The sequence below is a fragment of the Chaetodon trifascialis genome, chromosome 19 (genome assembly GCF_039877785.1).
Source record: "Chaetodon trifascialis isolate fChaTrf1 chromosome 19, fChaTrf1.hap1, whole genome shotgun sequence".
Taxonomy (NCBI): Eukaryota; Metazoa; Chordata; class Actinopteri; order Chaetodontiformes; family Chaetodontidae; genus Chaetodon; species Chaetodon trifascialis.
This window is the reverse complement of record NC_092074.1, coordinates 17,971,068-17,995,069: the sequence shown is the minus strand read 5'-3', so window position 1 is coordinate 17,995,069 and position 24,002 is coordinate 17,971,068. Positions and strand designations below refer to the sequence as shown.

The 24,002-nt window shown below is 43.1% G+C and overlaps 2 protein-coding genes across 4 annotated transcripts in view; one reads left to right on the top strand and one right to left on the bottom strand.

Annotated features, from left to right (window-relative positions):
* Positions 1 to 1,955: 1,955 nt before the first annotated feature.
* On the top strand, positions 1,956 to 17,357 carry syt14b (synaptotagmin XIVb). 3 transcript variants are annotated; one of them, XM_070986749.1, is made up of 9 exons: positions 1,956 to 2,026; positions 5,171 to 5,218; positions 8,844 to 8,990; positions 11,189 to 11,326; positions 11,881 to 12,140; positions 12,837 to 13,274; positions 13,695 to 13,875; positions 14,227 to 14,283; positions 15,060 to 17,357. In XM_070986749.1, exons 1-9 carry the CDS (start codon positions 2,014 to 2,016, stop codon positions 15,374 to 15,376), a joined length of 1,599 nt encoding a protein of 532 aa, XP_070842850.1. In that variant the 5' UTR covers positions 1,956 to 2,013; the 3' UTR covers positions 15,377 to 17,357. The 3 variants fall into 3 exon arrangements, with proteins under 3 accessions (XP_070842850.1, XP_070842849.1, XP_070842851.1); XM_070986748.1 differs by lacking the exons at positions 1,956 to 2,026; positions 5,171 to 5,218; positions 8,844 to 8,990 and adding an exon at positions 9,004 to 10,984; XM_070986750.1 differs by lacking the exons at positions 1,956 to 2,026; positions 5,171 to 5,218; positions 8,844 to 8,990; ... (2 more) ...; positions 14,227 to 14,283; positions 15,060 to 17,357 and adding exons at positions 9,004 to 10,984; positions 12,420 to 12,561.
* Positions 17,358 to 18,351: 994 nt separating this feature from the next.
* extl3 (exostosin-like glycosyltransferase 3) overlaps positions 18,352 to 24,002 on the bottom strand; it is a 31,661-nt gene continuing 26,010 nt past the window's right edge. The window contains exons 4-6 of the mRNA XM_070986747.1: positions 23,299 to 23,443; positions 23,047 to 23,175; positions 18,352 to 21,579 (exon numbers count right to left, since the gene is read on the bottom strand). Coding sequence (XP_070842848.1) covers positions 21,370 to 21,579; positions 23,047 to 23,175; positions 23,299 to 23,443 — 484 coding nt within the window. The 3' untranslated portion in view covers positions 18,352 to 21,369. The remainder of the gene's footprint in view (positions 21,580 to 23,046; positions 23,176 to 23,298; positions 23,444 to 24,002) is intronic.

Here is a 24,002-nt window from a genome sequence, read left to right as displayed (position 1 = left end):
CCCAGTTACCAAGGCGTGGACAGCCCAAGTACTGTCCACATCTTGTCCTTGGAATGTGATAAGCAACCTGTGTGTGAGTGTTGTTTTGGCGTGTATCTAATGCAACAGACCTTACTGACTGTTAGAGCTCCATCAGTCGAGAGTTGACATGCATCAGACGGCCAGACAGGACAGACGGCGAAAGACAGGATGTTGTGTCAGAGCTTTCAACGTGAGGTTACAACACAAATGTTACAACACATACATATAGGGAATACAGAGGTGTTATTATTATTATGTTATCACAGATATATGGGTATCAGTGTATACATCTATCCTGCCTCCCACCCGTTGACAGCTGGGATAGGCTCCAGCCCCCTCACAACCCACAAAAGGGATAGTTGGGTATAGAAAATGGATGGATGGATGTCCCTTCAGTATGTATCTAGATCATAATTCTTTAAAAAGAAAATTGATTAGATGTACATGATAATCCTCAAATATCTAGCATATAATAGCAGTGGATATGACAAATACCTGCTTCTACATGACTTTTTGAGGTGTGGTCTTCAGTGCAACATGGTTTAAGGTCTCTCCACTAGACTCTTGATGCAAGGCTTGAAAGTATGACAGATGCAGTCCATTACTTTTTTAAAAGCAAGTTCTTCCTGCTGTGAACTGTCAACGCAGTGCTTTTATGCGTTTCTGGGAAAACACCCAGCATAGGCTTCCTGGGACTCAGGCCTTCATCAGAACTCAGAACTCAGGTGGCTTTAGGTGAATCACTTTCATTTCGTTAATCACAGTTAGTTGCTTTTCAAAAGCAAGTTTTTCCTGCTGTGGACAGTGTCAACAACATGCTCTCTGGATTTTAGGGACAACACCCAGCACAGGCTTCCTCTCTGCCACCATGTTGAAGAGGGTGTGCGAGGGCATAAACATAAATACTGTACTGATATTGTTTTGTTTACATGGTTCTCACAGGACAGTGATGCTGCAAACAATAGCAGTGGTAACAACTGCACAGACTGATTTATCTACTATCTGATGATTACAGGTGATATTTCATGTCTTGTGATCACATGAACGCAATGCTAAATACTGTATGTGAAGTCAACTTTGAGATCCTTGTAAAAAATATGTATTTCATCATTGTAAGAAAACAAACCATTTGGGAAAAAATGCTCTGTTTTGTCCTCTTTCTTCTGAAATATCTTGTCTGGGAGAGCTACTTTGCAAAACCTCTAAAATGCCTCATGAACAATTCTGAAATATTCACAGTGGAAACATTAGTCAGAAATTATTTTGACAAAGCTCGCAAGATTAGGGAAAAAAACCCATTATGAGGATTATTTTAACCACCAAGACTTCTAGTCTTGCAGCATTTTTTCTTTGTTCTGCTATTCAATGCAATTTATTTGAAATGTACATAAACATACCTGACATGTACGCAAAATGTTATGACTGATGTCTTTCTTTTTGTTTTGTAATTATAATGCTAATAATAACATGACTTAAAGTATTTCTTCATGTTTCTGATGTTTGATATGTGGCACTGTCTTGTCATTTCATGGGGGGTGGACCAAATGTTACTGTACAGAAAATAGATTTAGATCACGTCACTGTCACTTTTCCTTTTCCTTTTGCTGTTTATTTATTTATGTCACTTTCTCCATTTATTTGTACTTTTTCCCGTACTTTTGTTGCTAAATCAACTGAATTTCTCCTCTGGGAATCAATAAAGGCTTATCTTATCTTATCTTATCTTATCTTATCTTATCTTATCTTGTTTTAACATGTCGTGTGTTTAGCTTGAGTATCTTATAGAGTTATTGAAATAGTAAATGCTTACACAATCCTTCCCCGTCACACACACTCACGCACACACACACACACACACACACGCACACACACACACACACACACACACACACACACACACACACACACACACACACCGTCCACTGGCACATGAATGACCTCCCTCCTCCATTACACCCCCCCCACAGTTGGTAGAGTCCGGGACGGAGCATCATGGCGATAGACGGTAAGTACTCGGTCTCAGGTGTACTGCGGGACATGTGTGAAACTTTGCTGTGGGCAGAATGAGAGTGCCGTTAAAAAGTCACATTCTACATTCAGCGAGTCTCTTATTTTCCCACCCAGTTTATTTTAAAAGCGTCGCCGTGAGTACCGCAGTGCTCCGGAGCTGGGACAGCTAGCAGCGCGGGGCTGATGCTGAAGTGCGGACACCCGCACCGATGCAGGAATGTTGTGATCCCTTCATGGGATGCGCGCGTGCTCTCTCGGCCCCGCGAAGTGATGCTGAAGTGGACAGTGGCACAGCTAGTCCCCGTGCTTTGATTAACCGTTTGAAGACGTTTGTGAAATATCCGATTAACGCAGGACAGTGTAACGATTTATCTAAATATATAAATATATATATATGCTTTGGCTTTAACCGAAAATCACGGCAGGCGACTTAACGTGGAAACTACTTTGTTAGGCTACTGTTCGGCTACTTGGCGGATGAATATGGTGTAATAACATCGATGAAACAGATCGCTGGAGTTTGATAAACGACTCCCCTGTTGTCAAACCGTTATTTTGTGATTTTGCACGTGACGCTGATGCCCTCCCTCGTCTTCACGGGTAATGTGCACAGCCAACATAAAAGACCCCACGACGATACAAAAGTGGCTCCTCAAGGTTTTTACTGAAAGTGACCGGAACACATCGCCGAGCAGTGACGCAAGTATGGAGCCAGTGAGGAGTAGGCGCGTGCCTTGCCCGTTGTCCCGCTACGGGCGCAGTTCTGACTGTGTCACGTGCAGCCATGCGTGCAGCAGTGTTTGTTGACACACCGTGACACCTGGGAGACGGGGTACGGTTTCATAACTTTAGCAGTGCCTCACCATGGACACCAGCGGTACAAGGCACCAACCTGAATATATCCTGAATTCACATTTCACATACTCACAGTCGAACTGTAGATTAAATGGCTCATTTTTACGAGTCATATTATATCTTAAACTTTAATTTTGACTAAAATGTAATCAGGGATCTCTTGAATCAATGCAGTTGTAAGTTCTTTAAAGTTTTTTTTTTTAGTTCATAATGCAGAATGATGCATGTACAATGATTGACACATGAAGGCTGTTTTCATATTCATTTACTAAAGGAGAAACGTTTCTTATTTCTTATTGAGTTTAATATGTGGACGTAGGAGCATGAGTTTTATGATCCCATATGTGCGACTTACTGCAATGTGATGTGTGAACTTCAATCATCCAGTGCAGAATGGACTTTACTGTAAAATGAAAGACCTATTATGGCTAAAAGTAGTTAAACGTTTTAAGATATAATGCAAAATCTAATTGTTATTCATTATGTGGAGGAGTACATGCAGTAGACGTGGACAGAGGCATTGCTGCAGTTTGAAATTTTCAGTTTTACTTTAAAACAATCAACACAAACAAGTGGCTCAGTAATATGCGGCTTGTTCTAGAAGCCAGAAGATCCGCTGATATTCAAAACATAGAAGAAATGCTCCAAAAATAACTTAATTGCAACTGCTGCTTTGCTTTAAACTATCGTTAAATTGGCATCATGATGATGGCTTGAAAGTAAAACAACTTTACATGAGTGAAGAAGAACACACTGAAAATATCCTCCTATGACTGTATAAATCTCTCTTGTCAGAGTATCAGGGATTTTATGGAAAGCGTATTACTGATTGCCACATTTTGGCAAGCGTTTGTCTCTGCAAGAATAGCAAACAAAGAGTTTCTCTATCATTAAGTGAATTGGTCCCAAGAGGGTTTGTCTGCTCTATGAGAGAAGAAGAGTCTGCTTCAGAGCTTTTTCTCTTCCCTCTGACATCGAGTTGTCGCTTCAGACCATTTTCAGCAGCCTGTCCTTGATGTGAGGGAACTGGAACAATAAGTCCACAGATGATTTGTTTACATTTTCAGAGTTCAGGGGAGGACAATATCGTTTCTCTAGATCAAAACAACAAGAAGCAAAGACTGTTATAGAGCCAAATCTGTGTGTGAAACTTAGTAGATACCTAAATTATTAAATACTGAGTCGCTTAGCCAAGACAGATAATATGTGTTTGCATGTATCCTCTGTGTGTGTGAGGCAGAGAATCCTCCCTATTAGGCCTCGTGGGGATTAAAATAACTGATATGTCATAATTACCAGGTAAGGTAACAAAAATGTGATGTAAAAATGTCCCATTAACTGAGTGAAAATCGTAAAATCTTAAAAACATTTCCAGATAATATAAAAAGATTTGTTGAAGTACACTTTTAAGAAACTTCAATAAAGTTAATAAATAACATCCAAACATTGAAACAATTATAGTCTTTCATTTTGGGAGTCTTGACTCAACAAACCTAACTACAGCACTGACTATAACAAAATTATTACTTTCGATCTAATGAAAGACACATTGAAGTACTAATCGCTGCATTTAGTATGAATAATTAATGACACTGATGGGCTTCAGCACAGCTTTGGCCCATTTGGAGTGAGATATTTGAATCCATTGTAACAGGAGGTAGTGCTGCTGTGGAGATGGTAGCTTACAGTGTATTCATTTATTTATTTATTCAGAGTTATTTTGATTACCCCTGAGTGTACATAATATTTGAAAGGAATAGCTCAGCATTTTGGGAAATGTTCTTATTTGCTAGCCTCCTTTGAGGCCTGAACCAGGAGACGTTAGCTTAGCTTAGCATAGAGACTGGAAGGAGTAGGAACATTTAGCTTGTTTCTGTCTGAAGTTAAGAAAAGTTTACTTACGACCACCCCAAGGCTCAATAATGAACACAGCTGAGAAATAGTCCTCAGCCAGCTGTTACTACCTGCTTCCAGTCTAGTTTGCGCTAAGCTAACTGGCTAACTGTCCAGGTTTACATTTAATGGACAAATAAAAAAGTGGTATTAATCTTCTGATCTACCTCTATGCTTTTTTCTCAAGTATCTCCCTCTCATGGTGCATTTAAGTTCACTCTGATTATGAGTTTTCTCATCTGGTACCAGCGACTCACTTTTATATTTCTTGGCATAACCATCTGGCAGCCTGAGTAACCTGAGGCTGAACATATGTTTCTTCATCACATGGAATCATATTTTAACCTCGGACTCTCAACTCTTCATCTCTCTCTCTCTCTCTCTCTACCAGGAGGGGGGAGGAACTGTGGTGTCCATGAGCTCATCTGTGCCAGACGAGGTAAGGCCACGTTACGGCCCAGCGTGCCCCTGCACTTTTGTGTCTCAGTCAGCACAAGAGTACATTTTTGTGCGTGTGTTTTGTTTGTTTAATGACGTGCATGCTCGGCTGTTTTCCACCACATCGCTTTAAAAGCGCGGCTGATTGCTATGTCCAAATATTTAGCTCTCAACCTCCCTTGTTCCTGTGAATTTCAGCTGAAGTTTGGTGTGTCTCTATATAGACCTCAGAAAGCATAATGTCTGTGTGAATTATGCATGGCATATCAAGTTTTGGCTCACTTCAGCAAAAGAAGGCAGCTGTGTGTTCATGATTTATTCAGCTCGCAGGTTTTGTTTCGTATCGGAGGTCCATGTGTAAGCAACATTTCCAGATTGCCTACCTACTTTTTAAACAAGCATGCCCTATAAACTACAGCCAAGTTACGTACGCACTGCTGTAAAACCCCAAAAGTGGGACGAGTAATTACATGAATAGATTAATGAAGGTTAATGCTCACCACGAGGAAATGAGATGATGTGTTTCTGTCTTGCGTCCCAAAGATGTAGACACATGACGGAATCATCCCTTTGTTTGTTTGAAAACGTTTCATCTAAATGATTATTATTGATTCGATGTTTTTACATTGAATGCTTCAGTGGCTGCGTTTTCATGTTTATTAGTCAGTACGTTAAAAAAAAAGAAAGCAGACTGAATCCCGAGGCTCAGTTCAGAGTCCTGAGTTCAGCCTCAGTTCACATGCTGAAAAAAACAGATTTATTTCGTTATATTTTCTTGTTTATTCTGCTCAGGCACACAAATTGCACACGCACACACTCAGAGAAGATGGGATAGGGTGAAAGTGACTGAGAAGGAAAAAAAAAACCACTTAATCTGCTTTGCTGTTAAGAGAAATATCAGACTTTCCTGAGAATGACGGGTATTATATTAAAAATAACTGATAGCGGGGGGAGCTGTTTCAACGGCCGGCTCGCTCCCGTTCCACTTTCCAGCGTACATCGACGCAGGGATCGGGTTTCCTCAGGTGTCTAAATTATTCAGCTGTCGTTGACATTTACAGAACAGGGCCATGTATGAGGTGTCATCACGGCCCGGGGCACGGGGCCATAAGCTGTTCACTTGGACAGGAGGCTGCTGCGCCCGTGGCTGCAGAGGTCATTCTGCCTCAATCAACACAACTGTCAGCAGTGAGAGTTGATACGTAAGCCTGGCAAGTGCTGGACCGGACTAAGTGTGAGGGATTTATTACATGTCGGATTACTTCAGAGCCGGATAACTTTGTTTTCCCCTCTTCTTAGATCATTTACTATGTATAGCAACAGAAGCACTGATAGTGCTTTTTGGGAACAGCTGGCTTTAAAGAGGATATTCACTTAGAGAAGGTAAGCCTCTGCTGCCACAACGCTCTCGTATCTCTCTCCTACTTCTCTTGCCATTCTTGGGGGGGGTTTAGCATTCATCATTTTGGCAGGCTGCAGCAGCACTGGCTGTCAGGCTGCAGTGGTCTCTGCCTGTTTCCATGGTGAAACGAGTCCGTCCATAAGTTCAGTCTGTAGTCAGGAGGTTTGAGAAACTGTGCTTCTGCTTTTCTCTCCTCCGCTCTCGTTTGTGCTTTCAGGGAGATGCGAGGATTCACACTGCTGATCTGTGACTGGTGATGGTGGTTGTTTCTGAAATGAGCACCTGCTACAGACCACATGCTCCGACATTTGGGCCGTGTCTGCTTCACCAGACGCATTGGCCTTAAACGCACTGCCGTTTTATGTCTTTGTTTTTGTACATAGGGCTGCAACGAACAAATGTTTTCATCATTGATTCATCTTAAATGTTTGTTCTATAAAATGTCAGTTTCATCTTTTTTCAGTTTTGTCATCTGTGGTTGCCAAAATAGTTCCCTATTAATTAGCTGTCATTCAAATAATTAACTGCCAATTTCAGCTGGAGCTGTTTAACCACAGATAGTGATGAACCCGCCGAGGATTACTGTGCGATTCTGCAGTCCCATTTTAGCATCTCTTAGCTCATTGTTTTGGCGACTATAATGTGACTGCTCACTCTCACTGTTCTCACCAATGTCGTTTCCAGACACAAACCTCTGATAAACCCTCTGAACATGACTCCATGTTCAATGACCAATCAGTTAAAAGTCAGGGACTAGCTGGTGAGCGTAGTGGAGCATGTTGCTGCTACAGGATCAGATATTTCACTCAGGCAATGCTGGAGGCTTAAAGGACAATCAATACTGGACAAACAGTCATCAGTTTGTCAGAAACATAACTCCAAATGGATGCTAATGTTGCAACACAGAAGTCTGATTTTTGGGTTATTGCTTATACATATATTCAAACAGTAGGCCTATCCAATATGGAGCAAGCCTGATAGCCTCCGGGATCGGCTTCCACACAGTGAGAAAACACTGCAGAGTGGAGAGCTCGTCCTCAACGGGCCTTTTTCCAGTGTGACCTGTAGCAACACAAACTAATGCAGTTAGTAAATGATGTACTGACTGTTGGTAGTAAGCTAGTTAGCCAGGCATGCTAACTTTTGCAGCTAAGCGTGTATGAGAGCAAAATAAAACCCTCGCTTACAGTTTTGTTTTTGCGTCTCGGTTTAACAAACACCTCCCTCACGACTCTTGAAGTGCAGAGTGTTGCTCTAAAGCTCCATATTCACTGCCTGAACATGTGGAGAAACCCAAAGCCTGACAGGCCTGCCTGCAGTTGCTACGCTACGATTTGACACTCGTTGTTCAGGGGAGGGGTTTGGTGAACGGTCAGTTGAAAACACCTGTGTGGGTGTGCAAAGCCTTTAGGGTTGGTGTCTCTAATAAAATACTGAGGGATTCACTGTTGAATACGTCCATATAATTGCGGGATCAAGTACTTTGACTTAAAATTCATACACCTCACATCACAAAGCCCCTCTTGCGGTGTGCTTCATTTTATAAGCTGCCCTTTCTGCTGAGGCATTTGGTCTTAATGCTTCATTGTCCGCCGGCTTCTCCTTTTCTCCCGTTATTGCACTGCAGTGTGCCTGTGTTGTAGCCTATCAAGTGCAGGCCCAGTGCGGTTTGGCTGGTTTACTGAGTCTACGTTTCAGTAAGATACAGTCCCTTTGAGGCTCTCATAAAAATAGCGCATCAGCAGCAGAGGGCTGCATGGTTACATGAAGTATGGTTGGCCTACATACACTGCTGTAGATTGTATCTGGTATGCCTTTGAAGTGGAAAAACCACTGAGTGTTTAAAAGTACAACAGCTAATGCTCCCCTGACAAGGCAGCATTTGAAGAGTTGATTCCAAAATAAGATGCCGATCATCAGAGTTATTCATGGAATCAAAGTGGCCTTGTTTACAGCCTCAAAAGTGTTTAGTTCAAACTAGCTTCTTTTTTTTATTTTTTAGCTTGCAGCCATCTGTGTTTCTTTGTATTTATAGCCATTGGGACATTTTTTTCTTAAAAATTAAAGACTTGGCTTTGGAAAGTTACATACCTCCATAATCAGTATTACTTGTGCTCGTCGATGTCTAATTTTGGATTTCTCCTTTTCTGTCTGCCTCTCCTTTTCCTCCCCCGTCTCCTCTCTTCCCTCCCTCTCCCTTTGTTTCTGTTCTCTTTCTCCTCAGTCTCTCCTGAGCTTCTGGGTGTCCTGTCTTCCATTGCAGCCTTCATGGCGTTGATGGCTCTGTTTTTTCTTTACCTCAGCAACAAGCTGTCAGTGGAGAGTCCTGACGATCTGTCACAGCTCAGTGGCTATAAGAACAACCAGCCAGGTACTCAACACACACACACATTAGGAGGATTATTGGCCTTGTTCTGGATTTATATGAAGACCTTGAAGATCACCTTGTTGTTTTTCATCCTCAGACATGTGTCCCATATGACAACAAATCCAAGCAAAAGACAGCTTGCAGCGCATACACCAGGCTTGCAGGCTTAAATAGAAACTGGATACATCCTTTGATAATACACCTCTGCATCACTGTAAAACATGCATCTATAAAGTAACAACAATCCACATCTACTAACATGAAATTAAGGTTTTTATGATCCACATTTAATCTTCCATCTTCAGCGCTGCATTAAGACTGATATTCAGATGCATATGCAGAGCAAAACGTACATTTCTCCTGAGTGACATTGATGTGTTGCCAAAATGATAACAGCTGATGAGCCTTCATTAATGAACCACAAGAATTGTATCCCCCTCCTTTCATAGAGAACAAGAAATCAACCCATCTGTGTAGCGGAGATCCTGACTTTTTGCCACAATAAACAATGATATCTCTTAATATGAATTAAAGACCTACAAACACAAGGGAGCACAGCTTTGCATAGAGAATCTGTTATGAATATGAGTAAAAAAAAATTAACTTAAAGGACTGGAACATCCTCAATGATGGCAGACCTCGATCAATGTCCAGGTCACGGGCCAGAGGAGGATGGAAGGAAGCATAATTAACAGTATGAAAAACACTGGGGTCGGCACCGGGGGAAAAACAAGGTGGATGAGAAGGAAACGTGTAAAAACTGAGACCACAGTTTTGATATTGTCTTGTGTTTTTGGAGTGCTGCCGTCCCAGTTCACAAATTAATGTACATTCGATTGTGGTTGCTTCCTAAAAATGATATTTTAATGTTTGAGCATGAGACTTTAGAGTGAGAGAGCTCATAACCTCTACAGTCGCCATCATGTTTAGTGTGTGCATGCACGCGTTGGTCTCAGCACACGCTGCGATGCGGACACCACACCCTGCTAACAACCACATGTCCGTGTCAGCGCCTCTGATGAGCTAATCTAGCGGTCAGCGTGGTGACGGGATCCCCGGCTGAGAGATGGCCTTCTTCAAGAGCTTCCAGCACAACCTCCCATCTGTCAACATTTCCTCCATCTTGGACTCAGTCACCAGTCGCGTGGATGACCTGGCCAACGCCGTGAGCGACGTCACTTACGCTGTCAGCGATCAGCTGACCGAGCAGGTCACCACTATCATCAACAAGGTGCAAGATGAGGAGGAGGGGGAGAACACCAGCAGCCAGGAGCTGGGTCAGAGCTCCACAGCACAGGAAGGCAAAGCCAGCAATAAAAGCATGTGGCAAATGTCCAGAGAGTCAGAAGCAGGCACCACAGCCTCGAAGACTAACCAGGGCAGTGATACTACAGAGGCAGAGTCCACTCAGAGCCAGCTGGAGTGGGAATGGAGGGACGGATGCTGGCGAGTTAAGAAGACAGAAGCTGAGCTAGCGGAGGAAGAGAAGAGGAAGAAAGAGGAGATGGAGCTGCAGGCGAAGAGAGAGCAGAGGAGAAAAGAAAGGAGAGAGAAGCAGCTGGAGAAAGAGGCCAAGTCGCGTAAAACCAAAGAGGAATCCAAAGATGGAGAGCCAGAGGGGGAAACGGAGAACAGTGGACAAGACAGGACGCCGAGTGACAGCGGAGACCAATCCTCTGCTCAGCAAAGAGCCAATGACTGCGATGAACCTCCTCAGTCACCTGGTCCAGAGGCCGAAAGCAGCTTACCAGAGCAGGCAAAGCAAAAAGAAGAGGGCGAAGAAGAGGAGGCGATGGAGGACGGCCTCGAGAGAGAGGGAGATGATGATGAGGAGGAGGAGGTGTCTAAGTCTTCCTCCGCAGTTAAAAAGAAAAAGTCAGACAAGAAGAAGGGGAAAGGGGCAAAGAGGGGTTCGAAGAAATTGGAGGAAACACCGGATGTGGAGAAAAAGAAGGCAAAAGGGAAGAAAGGCAAAAAGAAAAAGAAAGGCAAACAAGGTTAGATGGTGTGCTGCTTCTCGGCCCCCGCCTGGGTCTCTTCTTCTCCTCTTGCTTTCAGACTCTCAAACTGAACCTTTCCAGTGCTGTGTGCCGCTTTTCAAGCATCTTCATCTTTGCTCTCATCTGCTGCATTAAAGGCTGCACATATTATGATTCATGAGATAAATGTAGTGTTTGACCCACAGTCTGTGTCCTGTCCAGAGGGAGTTTTATCAGACAGCGAGGAAGACAAAGACCCCGAGGCTGTGGCCCAGCAGAACACCACCTCTGTGTGGAGCAACAAACGCAAACAGTCCACTGAGCAGGGAGGCTACAGCAGCGAAGCCTCCAGCGAACGGGGTGAGCGTGTGCACGTGTACTGCACTCATGTGAAAACATCGTTTTATTTTAACTGGAGAGAGTTACAGGAGGGTCCCCGGCCGTGTTAACAGCAGCACACACACTGTAGAACACACAACACAGAGGTTACAAAACACACAAGACACGCTCACAGTGGATTGGATCATAATAATCAAAGAGCACAAAACACATCACATAAAAAGATTCACGTTGATATGATGCATATGAAACATACAAACATTTACTTAAATGATACTACGTGATGATTACACACAGTAAAATATTCAAACTCAAGATGCCAGATGTTTTGTTGGATGCATCATTACATGAAATATGATTTACATCTCTGAGTTTAAACAACTCTTGGCCATTTTAGTTTGGAAGGCTGGACTCTCGGCCTGTGGGGCCGGCACAGTTTAAGACAGTGGCTTGACTCTGCGGTAGACTGTATGTTGCATACCTAATGAGCACAGAGCACAGTACGTCTCCAGTGACGCACCTTTCATATCACATTACTGCTACTGTATCTCTCTCTGTTACTGTCGTGAAAACAGCCAACAGCATCCAGAGAATAAAGAAAGATTCCTCCTTCAGCGAGCACAAGCCTCCCCCGTACCAGGACGAGGGCTCGGCGGCGCGGGCGTCCTCCCGTTCCCGCCCCGAGCGAGGGGTCAGGAGGGGGTCGTCCCCACAGCGCTGTGACAGCCCCCGCTGCTCCAGCGAGGCCAGCGTGGACCAGGACACTGAGAGCTACCTCAACAAAGGCTGTGAGGAGGACATACCCAGTGACAGCACAGCTGTGCTGGGACCAGAGGTGGGATCAGAGTCACTGAATGTTCCCCTTTCTGAGTCCTTAAGCAGCACATGACAATTCTCTTCATACCTTAAATCATCATTATTACCAGTATACTACTGTAACCGGACAACCTGTTCACTGTACAAATGCTGCTTCTGTAACAGTGTCAGTTACACTCACAGGTGATGACTGTTATCTTTTTATATTATCCTAAATGTTTCCATCAGTCTCCAAACCCTGAGGAATCTGTAATTTTAGGTATAATTTTGTTTTGTCATGTCGTGCTGTAACTTTCAGGGAAACAGCAGATGACTCGTCAGAGGGCGAGGAAGGAAATCGGCGGTCGTGACTAAATGCAGCGTCGATAAAACTTTGATACACGACCTCGTCTGTGAACATGATCTCTGCTTGAGTCACGCCAGATAGATTTTCATTGGCAGTGACTGTTCTTTGACAAGGAAGACAACAACTACCAAGATCTCACACTACTTCACGCCGTCATCAAACTATGTCTTTTGTTTCTGTTATTTTGATTGAGACGTAAACACCTACAAGCTTTAAACAGACAATCAGTGCCAGAGAGCTATCTTTTGACCCACGTCTGTATGAGACAAAGGTACATTAAGTGACCTCAGGAATAGGAGGAAGTTGATGACGGTTGATGAACACCTTAGATTCCCCTTCACCATTCCTCTCATTCTCTCTTCCATTCAGGATGGCTCCGGTCCTCAGCTCCCCACAGCCTACGAGCCAGAGCCGCTCGCCAAATACGGCACGCTGGACGTCGCCTTCGAGTACGACTCCAGTGAGCAGTATTTGGCCGTCACTGTCACGGCGGCAACAGACATTCCTGCTCTCAAACAGACGGGCAACATCGCGTGGCAGGTCCACCTGGTCCTGCTGCCCACCAAGAAACAACGGGCCAAGACCGGCGTGCAGAAGGGCCCGTGTCCCGTGTTCACGGAAACGTTCAAGTTCTCCAGGGTGGAACAGGAGGCTCTGGGGGACTACGCTGTTCGCTTCCGCCTGTACAGCATCAGGCGGATGAAAAAAGAGAAGGTCCTGGGAGAGAAGGTGTTCTACCTGACTAAGCTCAACCTGCAGGGCAAGATCGCTCTACCTGTCACCCTGGAGCCAGGCTCTGAACTTACAGTGAGAACACTTTGTGCATTTATATCCCGCACTGTGCACAGCTCTCTCTGAGGCTTTGGGATATTGCATACAATAAAGATAGCAACTGCAGAGCTGTTTCATTCAATTGCAGATTAGTCTAGGGCTTCAACTAAGGACTACTTTCATTATTGATTCATGTCAGCATTATTAACTGATTAATCTTCTTCTTATTTTCTCAATAATTAATTAGTTTTTTTGGTCTATGAAACCATAAAACAGTGGAAAATACCCATTTAAGATAAGAGATGCTGCAGCCAATTTTGCCCTGGTTATCTTCTGCAGTGAAGGCCAAACTACCTTGGAATGCTCTCTTTTTTGGAGTGTGTACAAAGTATAAAAACCCCGCTGATGCTTTCTTTCTTTGAGTATGTCCGTGTGTGTGCGTGTCATCTCTGCCAGGGTTGCGGCTCTCTGGTGAGTGTGTCTCGCAGTGCAGGAGCTCTGTCCTATCGCTCTACTGAAGATTCTTCTTTGCCAGAGATCCTCCTGGGTCTCATTTACAACTCTGCCACGGGACAGTTGTCAGCTGAGGTCATCCAGGGATGCCACTTCAAAACCACAGCGTCTGATAAACCCGTCAGTACGTACAAAAGCTTCGTGTTGAGTCCTTTCAGCTTTTGGGTTTTGTGCCAGTGAAATTCTCCTTGTAATGTGCTGATACTCAAGGCAGTTGTTCAGGCAAACCAGACTCTCAAGTAGCATGTAACAAAAGGGAATTGCGCACCATTACATTTAAATGTTTCCTGGCAACAGCGCCAGCTTTTTAATAACCGAAGAGATTAGAGCCATGATGCTGAAGCATTTGCTGCTGAACAGAGTTCCCATAAAAGGTGACCTTCTGCTGTGTATCACAATCTTTCACTTGAACTCTGACTGCTTCCTCTCTTTCTTCTTTCCAACCTTGTGTGCTGTGCTGTGGTGTGTGCCTCAGATGGTCTGTTCTGCTGTATAAAACACTTTGTAGGGGGCCAGCTTTATATCATGAGAGGTAAGTCAGCAGTGAATCACTTGTAATCTTTTGGTAATCAATGTTAGAAGTCTTTGAAATATGTCTTTGTTATAGGTTCAAAGCCCAGAATCCTGCATGAATTGTTTTGGATGAAGTTCCAGCAGTGTGTAAATAAACAATGAAACTAGAGTTGGGACTGATCAGATCTAACATCAGTATCAGGTGTTTACATGATTCACTCATAAGATATCGGACTGACGTCACTGATTCATGTACCGATCCAGAGTCCAAAATTGATAAATGAATAATTTTTTGTCCTCTTTATGGTGCTCTCTTTTTCTTGGTAGGAAGGAGTCTGGTTGAAAACTGTCCACACTGATGTCTGGATTATTCAGATACATTTCTTCTGATTGTTTAAAAATGTTGTTTTTAATGCTATAAACGACAGAAAAGAATCAGAAAATCTCAGAGATATTTCAAAATCCTGGGCAAAAAACAGAAACTATCATCATGGCTAGACACCAGTAACTGCTGACTGAGAAAACATACTTTTAATTGTTTTTTGTGAACTGGCCCTTTAAAAAAACACATATTCTAATAGACAGCACTGAACTTCAATCCCTGTCTTTGCTGAGACCAGAATTTGGGTTTATTTCCAGATGTTGCTCTGCTTCTGAGGTTTAAACTGCTCTTTGATTTAAGCACAAGAGAAACGCGTACCGAATGCATGCAATTTGATATCTAATATTTGTTGCAGTACTGATATCCCACCACTTGATGGCACTCTCTCTCCACTCTCCCACACCTCCTTTCAGACACCTACGTGAAGCTGACCATGCTGGACTCCAAAGGGAAAGAGATGTCCAAGTGTAAGACGGCCGTATGCCGCGGTCAGCCCAACCCCACCTACAAGGAGACGTTCGTGTTCCAGGTGGCGCTCTTCCAGCTGTCCGAGGTGTCGCTGGTGCTGTCGGTGTTCTGCCGCCGGAGCAGCATGAGGCCCAGGGAGAGGCTGGGCTGGGTCTCCCTGGGCCTCAACAGCTCCAGCGAGGAGCAGCAGGCCCACTGGACAGAGATGAAAGAGGCGGAGGGACAGCAGGTCTGCCACTGGCACACGCTTACTGACACATAGGAGGAAGATTCACAAAGGCTGAACTTCACAGCATTGACAGGCAGAGTGTGATGTGCGTGTGTGTGCTGCATACAGGTGTGAGGACAGGCATGGGTTCCCAGTCTTCACTGCCAGAGACTGCATGAGTACCCCTTAATCTGCCACTTTTCTCTGAGGCAGACAGACTTAATTTGTAGAGGGGGAAGCTCCAGCTCCAGCCTTTGTATCGACAGAAAACGGCACCGGCAGACTGAAAATTAATGACATTTTAATCACCGAACTAACCAAGAATAGACGGAAACGCTTTGATTTCCAGTAATTCTGCCTACAGCAAGATCTGCATGTGCACTAACTGTTTACAGGACAATGTGAAGACACTTCCAAACATTCTCTGTCTCTGAATCTTGGACCAAAGAGCTCGGTCCAGGACTAGCAGACTCCTCCCTGTTTCTTCTGGGCTTCTCTGGACTTCAGCTGCCACCAGCATACCAGACATTTCTCTATCAGCCATTGACAAAAGAGAAGGCAATGAAAAGACTGTTACAAAGGACCTGCAACATGCTGCAACTATGCTTATAAGCTATGCTTTGTACAGTTTGTTTACATGCACATGACATTATGCAAGATCCATTTTTTCCCCTTTTATGTTTTTGGATCATCAGTCAAACGGTTTACCAGTTTTATGTCTGTTTCTCTGGGGTACGTGTTACACAAAGACAGATTTTTTTTCATTGTGGTCTTGCATAACTCAGTACACTATGCATCTGACGCCACTTTAAACGAGAGGAATGAAATTCTGTCTTGTGCTCACCGAGTCTCTTACAGAATTGGACACAGCTCTGCATGCCACTGGTATCAAAGAGCAGCTTCCTTTCCTGTGTAATACAGATTGAGCCTCTCTCACCATTCAGCCTTCTGACAACTCAGCTATGTTCATTCATGTAGAAACACGGTGCTTCCCGCTGAGGAGGAATATGCAAAAGCCTGCGCAGTCCAATAAACCTGGCTGTTTGTGTGAGGCAGTGGCGATGACAGCTGTGGCTGTGTTGGCTGTGAAGTGAGCTGGAGTGGCAAAATGAAAGTACGGGAAAAAAAGGTAAATCATATTTTCTCATTACAAGTGAATGGAAGATGTATTATTAAATAAAGGTTAAACAAATGAAAACATTGTCCAGAGCTATGAGAAATCACAATATACCTGCCCTGTCCTCATGGAGAGCGAAGCCAATCATGAATCCTCGTCAGAAGAGAAAAGCTATGAGTCAGAAAATCCCCAAAAAGACGACTGAAGACTACACAGCCACACCCGTGCTTCAGTGAAAAGTATAAAACCCTCTCTCTCTGCTGGCTGGAGCTTTGGGGTGTGGGACACATTTTTCTCCATTCCTCGTCCCACTGATGTCAGAGCTGACCCCCTCCTCTGAGTTTGGGGTGCTTCAACCACACCTTCACTTCTGCTGCAGGGCCAAATTCTACGAAGTCAAATTTTATTCATTATCAGATGAAAACCACATGTGGAACATTCCTACCAGATAAACAGTCGGCTTTTGGTTGCAGAAAGGGGAATTAACACCCACTGGAGTTTTTTTTTTTTTTTTTTTTTTTTAAATTACAAGTTTGGCTTGCATTATGGTTCAGGCGCACTTTGTGTATAACCAGCATTTTTAGTTAGAGCAGCTGGAGGAATAAGCCAGGGGTCCTCCGTGAGCTTTAACCAAGGGCCTGATTTGTCTCAGCATTGTCAGGGCTGGACTTTCAAATAAAAAATACTTTTATTTAGCTCTAATTAGCCTATTATTGTTGAACATTTTCACTTTCTTACAAAAATAATGTTATTTTTATGAGGCAGTGTGAACAGACTCATAAAAACATGGAAAATCTTCTCATAACTAGAAAATGGTCTCAGACCCCCACCAACGGGGTGCTCAATACAAAACCCACGATGAATCAGTCCTTAATGGGGCTAAAAACTCCTCTTCAGGGTACCAGAAAGCAAACAATAACTTCAGACTCAGAACAACAACTGGTCAACGAAAATAAACCTAAGTGACGCATCTTGCGTCTGATAAACAATCTTCGTCAATGTCCCGGCCCGGTGTTACCTCTCTGAGTCCCCACGGAGGAGGGAGGATGAGGGGGAGGGTCGCTCGGTTCTGTTTTCCGGTGAACTATGACTTGCAGACATTTTGGGACGGTCTTCGGACTGGTCTTCCTCCACTGGTGAGTAACACTGTTGCATGCAATTTCTGAATCCATTAATATTCTGTAGGTCGGATGTGGGCCACCATGCTAAGCTAGCTAGCGGTTAGCATGATACGGCTTCAATATGAAGACTGAAAACAGGTGTGAACAGCCACTCTCTGTCAAAAAGGTTTCATAACAATAACTTTAAAGGTCACAAATGAACACATATATTCTCGTTTGCTGCTTTTCTGGTGTTTTGTGGAATAAAAAATTGTGGCATGTTAAGTCATAACATGCCACATATTTTTTTTTTGTTGGGACCAGTAAACTTCCCGGAGTCCCCGGTGGTTGCCTAGTAACCGGCCAAAAAATAAGAAGAAGAAGAAAGAAGTGGTCCTGTCACGTCCAGCAAGTAGCCGGGTCCACAACCCCTAATAAAACATGAACTGTCATTTTTACACTTTTTTTATTTTTTATTTTTTCTGTAAATTATACAAACGAGATATAACGTGTCAACGAGTGAGCTTTCCTGGTGCCGTTAGGCGATTTAGTTCCTTCTGGACAGAACCAGACCTCATTTTCTCGTATGCTAGCTAGCTGCAGCTTCATTTTAACCTTAAAGACATGACAGCAGTACTAATCCTTTCATCGAACAAGCTCACTCTCTGCAAGAAAGCAAATAAACCTATTACCAAAAAGGTAGAATGATATTTTTAAAGTTTTGACATCTTATTTTCAGACATTATCAAATACTCTGTGCAGTAATGTATTTTGTTAAGGAGAAAAGAATGAGGCCATAAGTCAGATAATGTTTTAACAATGTTGGGTTTTTATTTCCATTTATCTGGCCCTCAATGGTATGTTTGACACTGTCATCAGTCATCAGTCTGGTACAGCTCAAGCAGTGTTGCAGGTGGCTGGAGCCTTGCCCACAGTTGTGGATCAGACCCTGGAGCACATAGTTTCACAACTCCTTACACCTACAGAGTGACTGCAGCCTTCAGGGGAAGTTTAGCCAACTCTGGGCCCTGAAAAAGCAGCTGTGCCACAGATCCTTGAGGTGGGAAAACCAGGGCTTGGAGGAATGTGAGGTTCCAACATACCAGCCGACCCGATCTACGCCCCGAGGACAGGTTGAGAGTCAGCCAGGTAATTACAAGGCCCCTGGAGCTCCAATAAAAGTGTTCAGATGTGTTCTGTGCCAGGCTGGTTTTTCAAGTCTGGAGCAGCAGAGGTGTAAATTTGGATTTGTGTTAGCTGTAGTGCCATTTTATGAACAGTTAATTTACAGGGAATCTGGCTCCTCATTTATCCCCTTCAGCCAAACCTATTCACTCACATATTTTAATATTTCACCGGACGAGCCAAAGAACGGCAGCTGCCACCTGGAACAGGTAGGGATTTGGTTTTAAAAACGCTTAACTACATGTCCGCTGACTGCTGCAGAAGCTCAGTTTATGACATTCTGTAACGGGTCGACCTTTCTAAGAACCAGGTCATCTTGCTGTCTATAAAACACATTTGCTTGCCTGAGTGCTGCTCTCAGGTCTGTTAAGTTCCCCTTCAAGCATTCAGCTGCACGAGCTAGTTTTCCTTGGCAATGAAATGAGCTGACCACTCAGTCAGGTTTGCGATTAGGAATAATAAACTACCATGTCTCGTCATTTTATTGAATGCGTCTATCAGTTTAAAAAATCTTTTTAATAATATATTCAATAAATATACAGGAACCATGGACTTATGAGAGTTTTTGTTTCATAGAAGCATCTGCACAGTTAGAACCTACTTTGGGGAAAAAAAAAGTCCTAAAATGATTTCAATTTCCTTTTTATAGGATATCTGTCCAGATTACAGGAATTAAGTCTGACAAGGTCAAATAAAGGACTTTGGATTTATAATACATGATGGGAAGGGCTCCAATGGATTGACTCCTGGTAAAGTACCATGCAGAGTGGATATGGGTGTACCAGACTGCATCCCTTTAGCAATCATTCACACTGTGCACCCTGAAAAAATATACTGTAAAGCAGCAGACATCGTACCTATTTGGCAAAGAAAACATTCATCAAGCAATGGTAAAAAAAGAAAAAACTAAAAGTGGAACCAATATGGCGACACTGTAAAGTGACGTGTCTGTCTGAGCTGGGAAAGTTCTACACAGGAGGGTGATATGAACATGGCAGGACATAGGGAGTACTTATGTTGCAAAGCCAGAACTGGCAATATATTACAGAGAATAGTCCAAAATCTTGGGAAATATGCTGATTTGCTTCTCTGGTAGAGAGTTAGCTCTTTACTCTTCTCAAAACTGATCATTAAATATAAGGCTTAAACGTTACCGCCTGTGGCCAGTTAGCTTAGCTTAGCACAAAGACTCGAAATAGGGAAACAGCTTGTTGTTTTTACACTTTGTTTTTTGTACAGACTAAAAAAGATATTGTTCTCAATTAAACAGTTTCTGAGGTGTTGCGAGGAAAGGTCAGGGTAGTTGTTTCTTGCTGTTTCCAGTCCTTATGCTAACCTAAAGTAACTGTCTGCTGGCTGTAGCTTGTTATTTAACAGAGGAACTGATCTTCTCATCTAAATCTCTGCCAGACAGCAAAAGAACATTTTTCCCCAAAATCAAACTATTCCCATTAAACCTACATTTTTTTTTTACCATAATCACAATAGTACATTTAACTTCACTGAAGGCTTTCTTTATAATTACAACCTCAATTAGACATCCAAACCTATTTTCTATTTATTTTGGCAGCTGTTTCTTGACTGATGCACTTCAGTGAGGGACACCGTAACCGTTGATTGGTGATTGTTATTACATTTAAACATGACTACAACCTCAGACCAATTTTACAAACATTTGTAAACACCCTTTAGCATAAAAAACAGGCCATTTTAGACACTCATCAAAGAGCGCAGACCCTGTAAGCATAACAAAATGACAAAATGGTGGCTGGTTCTCATGACAAATTCGAGGCATTATGGTGACCGCTGAAGTGAATTCCTTCTTGAGCACTACTAAAGATGATTGGGTCAACCTGTTTAACTCTTCAGACGAGGTCCGGTCTCGTTCTCGTTCTCAGACTAACAAGTCTGTGTCTGATCTCCCACAGGCAGAGGTTCTGGAAAATGTTTGTTCGACATTGAGATTTACACATTTAGACAACATTATTTTTAAAAAAGAAAGACTGTTCAATAAAATACTTCTGACCATCAGTGCTTCTCTCATGTACATGTACAAGAAGTACAGTTTGTAACTGTAAAATGGAAAACAAAAGGGGGAAAAAAGCGCTGTGGCAGCTGTGTGCTGTTGCCACTTTTTGCTCTCCCGGCTGAAACTGTCAACAGGCCGCTGGGCCGAAAGCAGCCTGACATCAGTCAGTGAATCAGTAACTGAAAGCTCCATTGTCAGAGAGGGTTTATTGTGGGACAGTTTCTGTACACTGTGTACAACCACCCTCTTTCCTCAGCAGGCCGTTAAGAGGTGCAAATGACATCTGTAGTGGTTGATGATTGAGCATGATTGAAGAACATGAAAAAGGAGGAGTGGCATCCACTGAAAAGGCTCGTTTTGTTGGCAGTGGTCCCTTTCAGCTTCCACTCTTCAAATTTTCAGTCGAGTTGTGGATTAGACCACAAGCCAACGGCTTTTAAGGTTAACTTGTCTATCCCCCTGGGCAAAATCCTAACCCCAGACTTTCCCTCTGTGCTTTTATCTGGCAGTCCATCCATCCATCTTCATCTCTGCCCGCAGTGCTTTTCCTTAAAACACTTGCAGTCCTTCAGTCCACTCTGCTTTTGGCTCCTTGCTGTGCCACTCAGCCCCGACGCTAGATGAACTTGAAGCACTTGGTCTTGTCATGGGGTAAACGAGTCTTAAACAGCACAGAGTCCACGCGAAACTGCGTGTACAGCAGTGGCATGTAGCCATACACCTTGACGAAGAAGTTGATGCACTTGTGGCGTTCATGGAAATGCGAGTCATCGTGCGAAAGGGCCTGAGGGCAGCCGGGACAGCGGAAAGTCCAACGAGATGTTACCTAACACAGATAGAGTCAGTCATTGGTCATATTTACTTTGAAACATACTGTATTTGCATGTCATTTGTACGTGTTACATGAAAAAAAATGGTGGGTGGTGTCCTTATTGTAGCCTTTCTAAAACCATAATGTACAGCTAACATATAGCATGCTGCTGCAATCATTAGCATGTCCAGCTAACTAGCTAACCTAACTACAGTAGTAATCAATCATTAATTCAAAGACAAAGGAGCATTTCATTCGATAACTACATTAGTTTGAGGGGTTCTATAGTAAAAAAGAAGAGTTTAGGCTAACATTAGCAGCTGTTTATTGGATTCAGGGACACTGAATATGAGAACATAGTGTTTGATAATATAAACAAGTGTTTAAGCTAAGCAGCCAAAAGGGGGTATTTTTGTCCTAAAATAAGCAGGACTCACCAACTCTACACTGCAATACAAGAACAATGCAGTTTCTTTGTTTCCATGTCGTCTAACTACATGGGTCCTCACCTGGTTAGGATGCTAACTTTTTTGGGACATGCAGCTTTAGTCCCTTTAGACGCTTAGCACAATATAATGTATGCAGCCAGGGTGCAATTAAGATTCTCATTTTAAATGAGTCAGAGACATTAAAATGTCATCTGGAGTTTTTAAACCAGCTGAGGAACTGATATTAGCTTAATTAGCTAGTGGCAGTTGTGATTTCAGCTGGCAAAATTGACTGTCAGTGACTAGAAATGAGATGCCTGCTTGTGTCTACCACTGTCTAAAATCAAAGACCCAGTTACAACAGATTTAAAGTGGTAAAAGTATCATCATTATTATTTCCAAACTGCATGTGTGCCATGCGAAAGGTGACGGGGATTAGGAAATGGGCCAATTAAGAAAAGGAAAAACATGCCTAAAACTGAGTTTGAACGTTTGTGGAAATTTAACACCACCGATGCATAAAGAGTAATTTATTTTTCTGTTTTGTCTTATTAGGACTTTAAAAGAAATATCGTCCCTCACCATTTAGGACTCTACATTCAAACTTGCCCCAAATTCATTATTCACAAGGCTTATTCCTAGCAGTGAATTGCTGTCATGCAACACACTCCATCAAAGCAGTCCTTAATTCCCCTCTGAAACACCCTGAATATTAACACCCCACTAAATCAAAAAGAACTTAAACTGAGGGCTGCGCTGACATTTCTGTTCCAACGGCTTCCCTGGCTTGATTGCTATAATTATTTGTCCAGCCATAAATATATACTCTGGTAATAAATGTCCTTCCAATAAAAATCCAGGGTAAAAATCAGCCATAGCACACCAATTCGATCTTGTGTATTTGATTTATCATTTGTGTGGAATATTGGATATGTCAGTTTGAGTAATGGCAAGGCTAAGTGGGCAAAAAAATAAATACACTGAGGCCTGAGGGAGATACAAAGTTGGTCGATGCTGAGTTGAACAAGGCTAGACTGCATGCTCCGCCACTGACCTTGATGGGTGGTTTGCGGGTTATGTGAGATACCAGGAAGTTCATGGCGATGTCCTCGCAGTTTATGTATTCGTCCACCATGTCCCTGATGGCCTGGGGCATCACGTAGGAGTATAGATAGGCGTAGTACTACAAAAACACACACACACGGGGGAACTGGTGAATGATGTGGCTATGAGATAGCAAAAAGATCGATGTGACTGGGTGTAGTTGGGTTTTTTTTGTTTGCTACGTGGGGGTACAAGTTCTGACCTTGTGGAAGAAAGCAGCTCCTGTCAGCACCATGGAGAGCTCACAGGAGTAGTTTGAATTGTAGAGCCAAGACTGATGGTTGACGTCCCACGCATGATACCTCCCAGGGAAACCCACGATGCGGTCTCTGGCCTCGCGCCACACTCTGTGAGACACCGCCGAACACACAGTCAATTCCTCGCTTTCAATAAATTAATTAAGAGTTAAGATCAGTTGATTAAGCCTGACTGTGCAGAATTAAATGTTCTGTAGTTGTGTTACTTTGTTATGATCTTCAGTTTGGTTTCCAAGTGTCTGCCTGTGCATATGCCACGCTTTTACATCCATCTGTTTCAACTTGTCATCCATAGAAGCTATGTGACAACAATTCGCCTCTTGTGAGTAATTAAGTAACCGTTCTGTAATCTTATATTAGTATGTGACAGATTTGTAAGATATTTAAAACCAAAATGTCACTCTTGGCACATATTTACTCGTGCTGTTGCCCAGTCGCTGATAAAAAGTCTCAGAAATTTTTTTTTTTTTTTTTGTGATTAGACACTTGGAAGTCCTTCCACAGACGAGCAAGATGCAAGAAATCTCAAAGAGCCAATGTCTAATGAGTTGTTGAATGTCTCGTGCGTCAAATGAGCTCATGTGGGACAACTCAAATGTCTGACACAGTCAGCTGAGTGTAATTTTTCCCTCTTTGGCGAGAGTGGAGG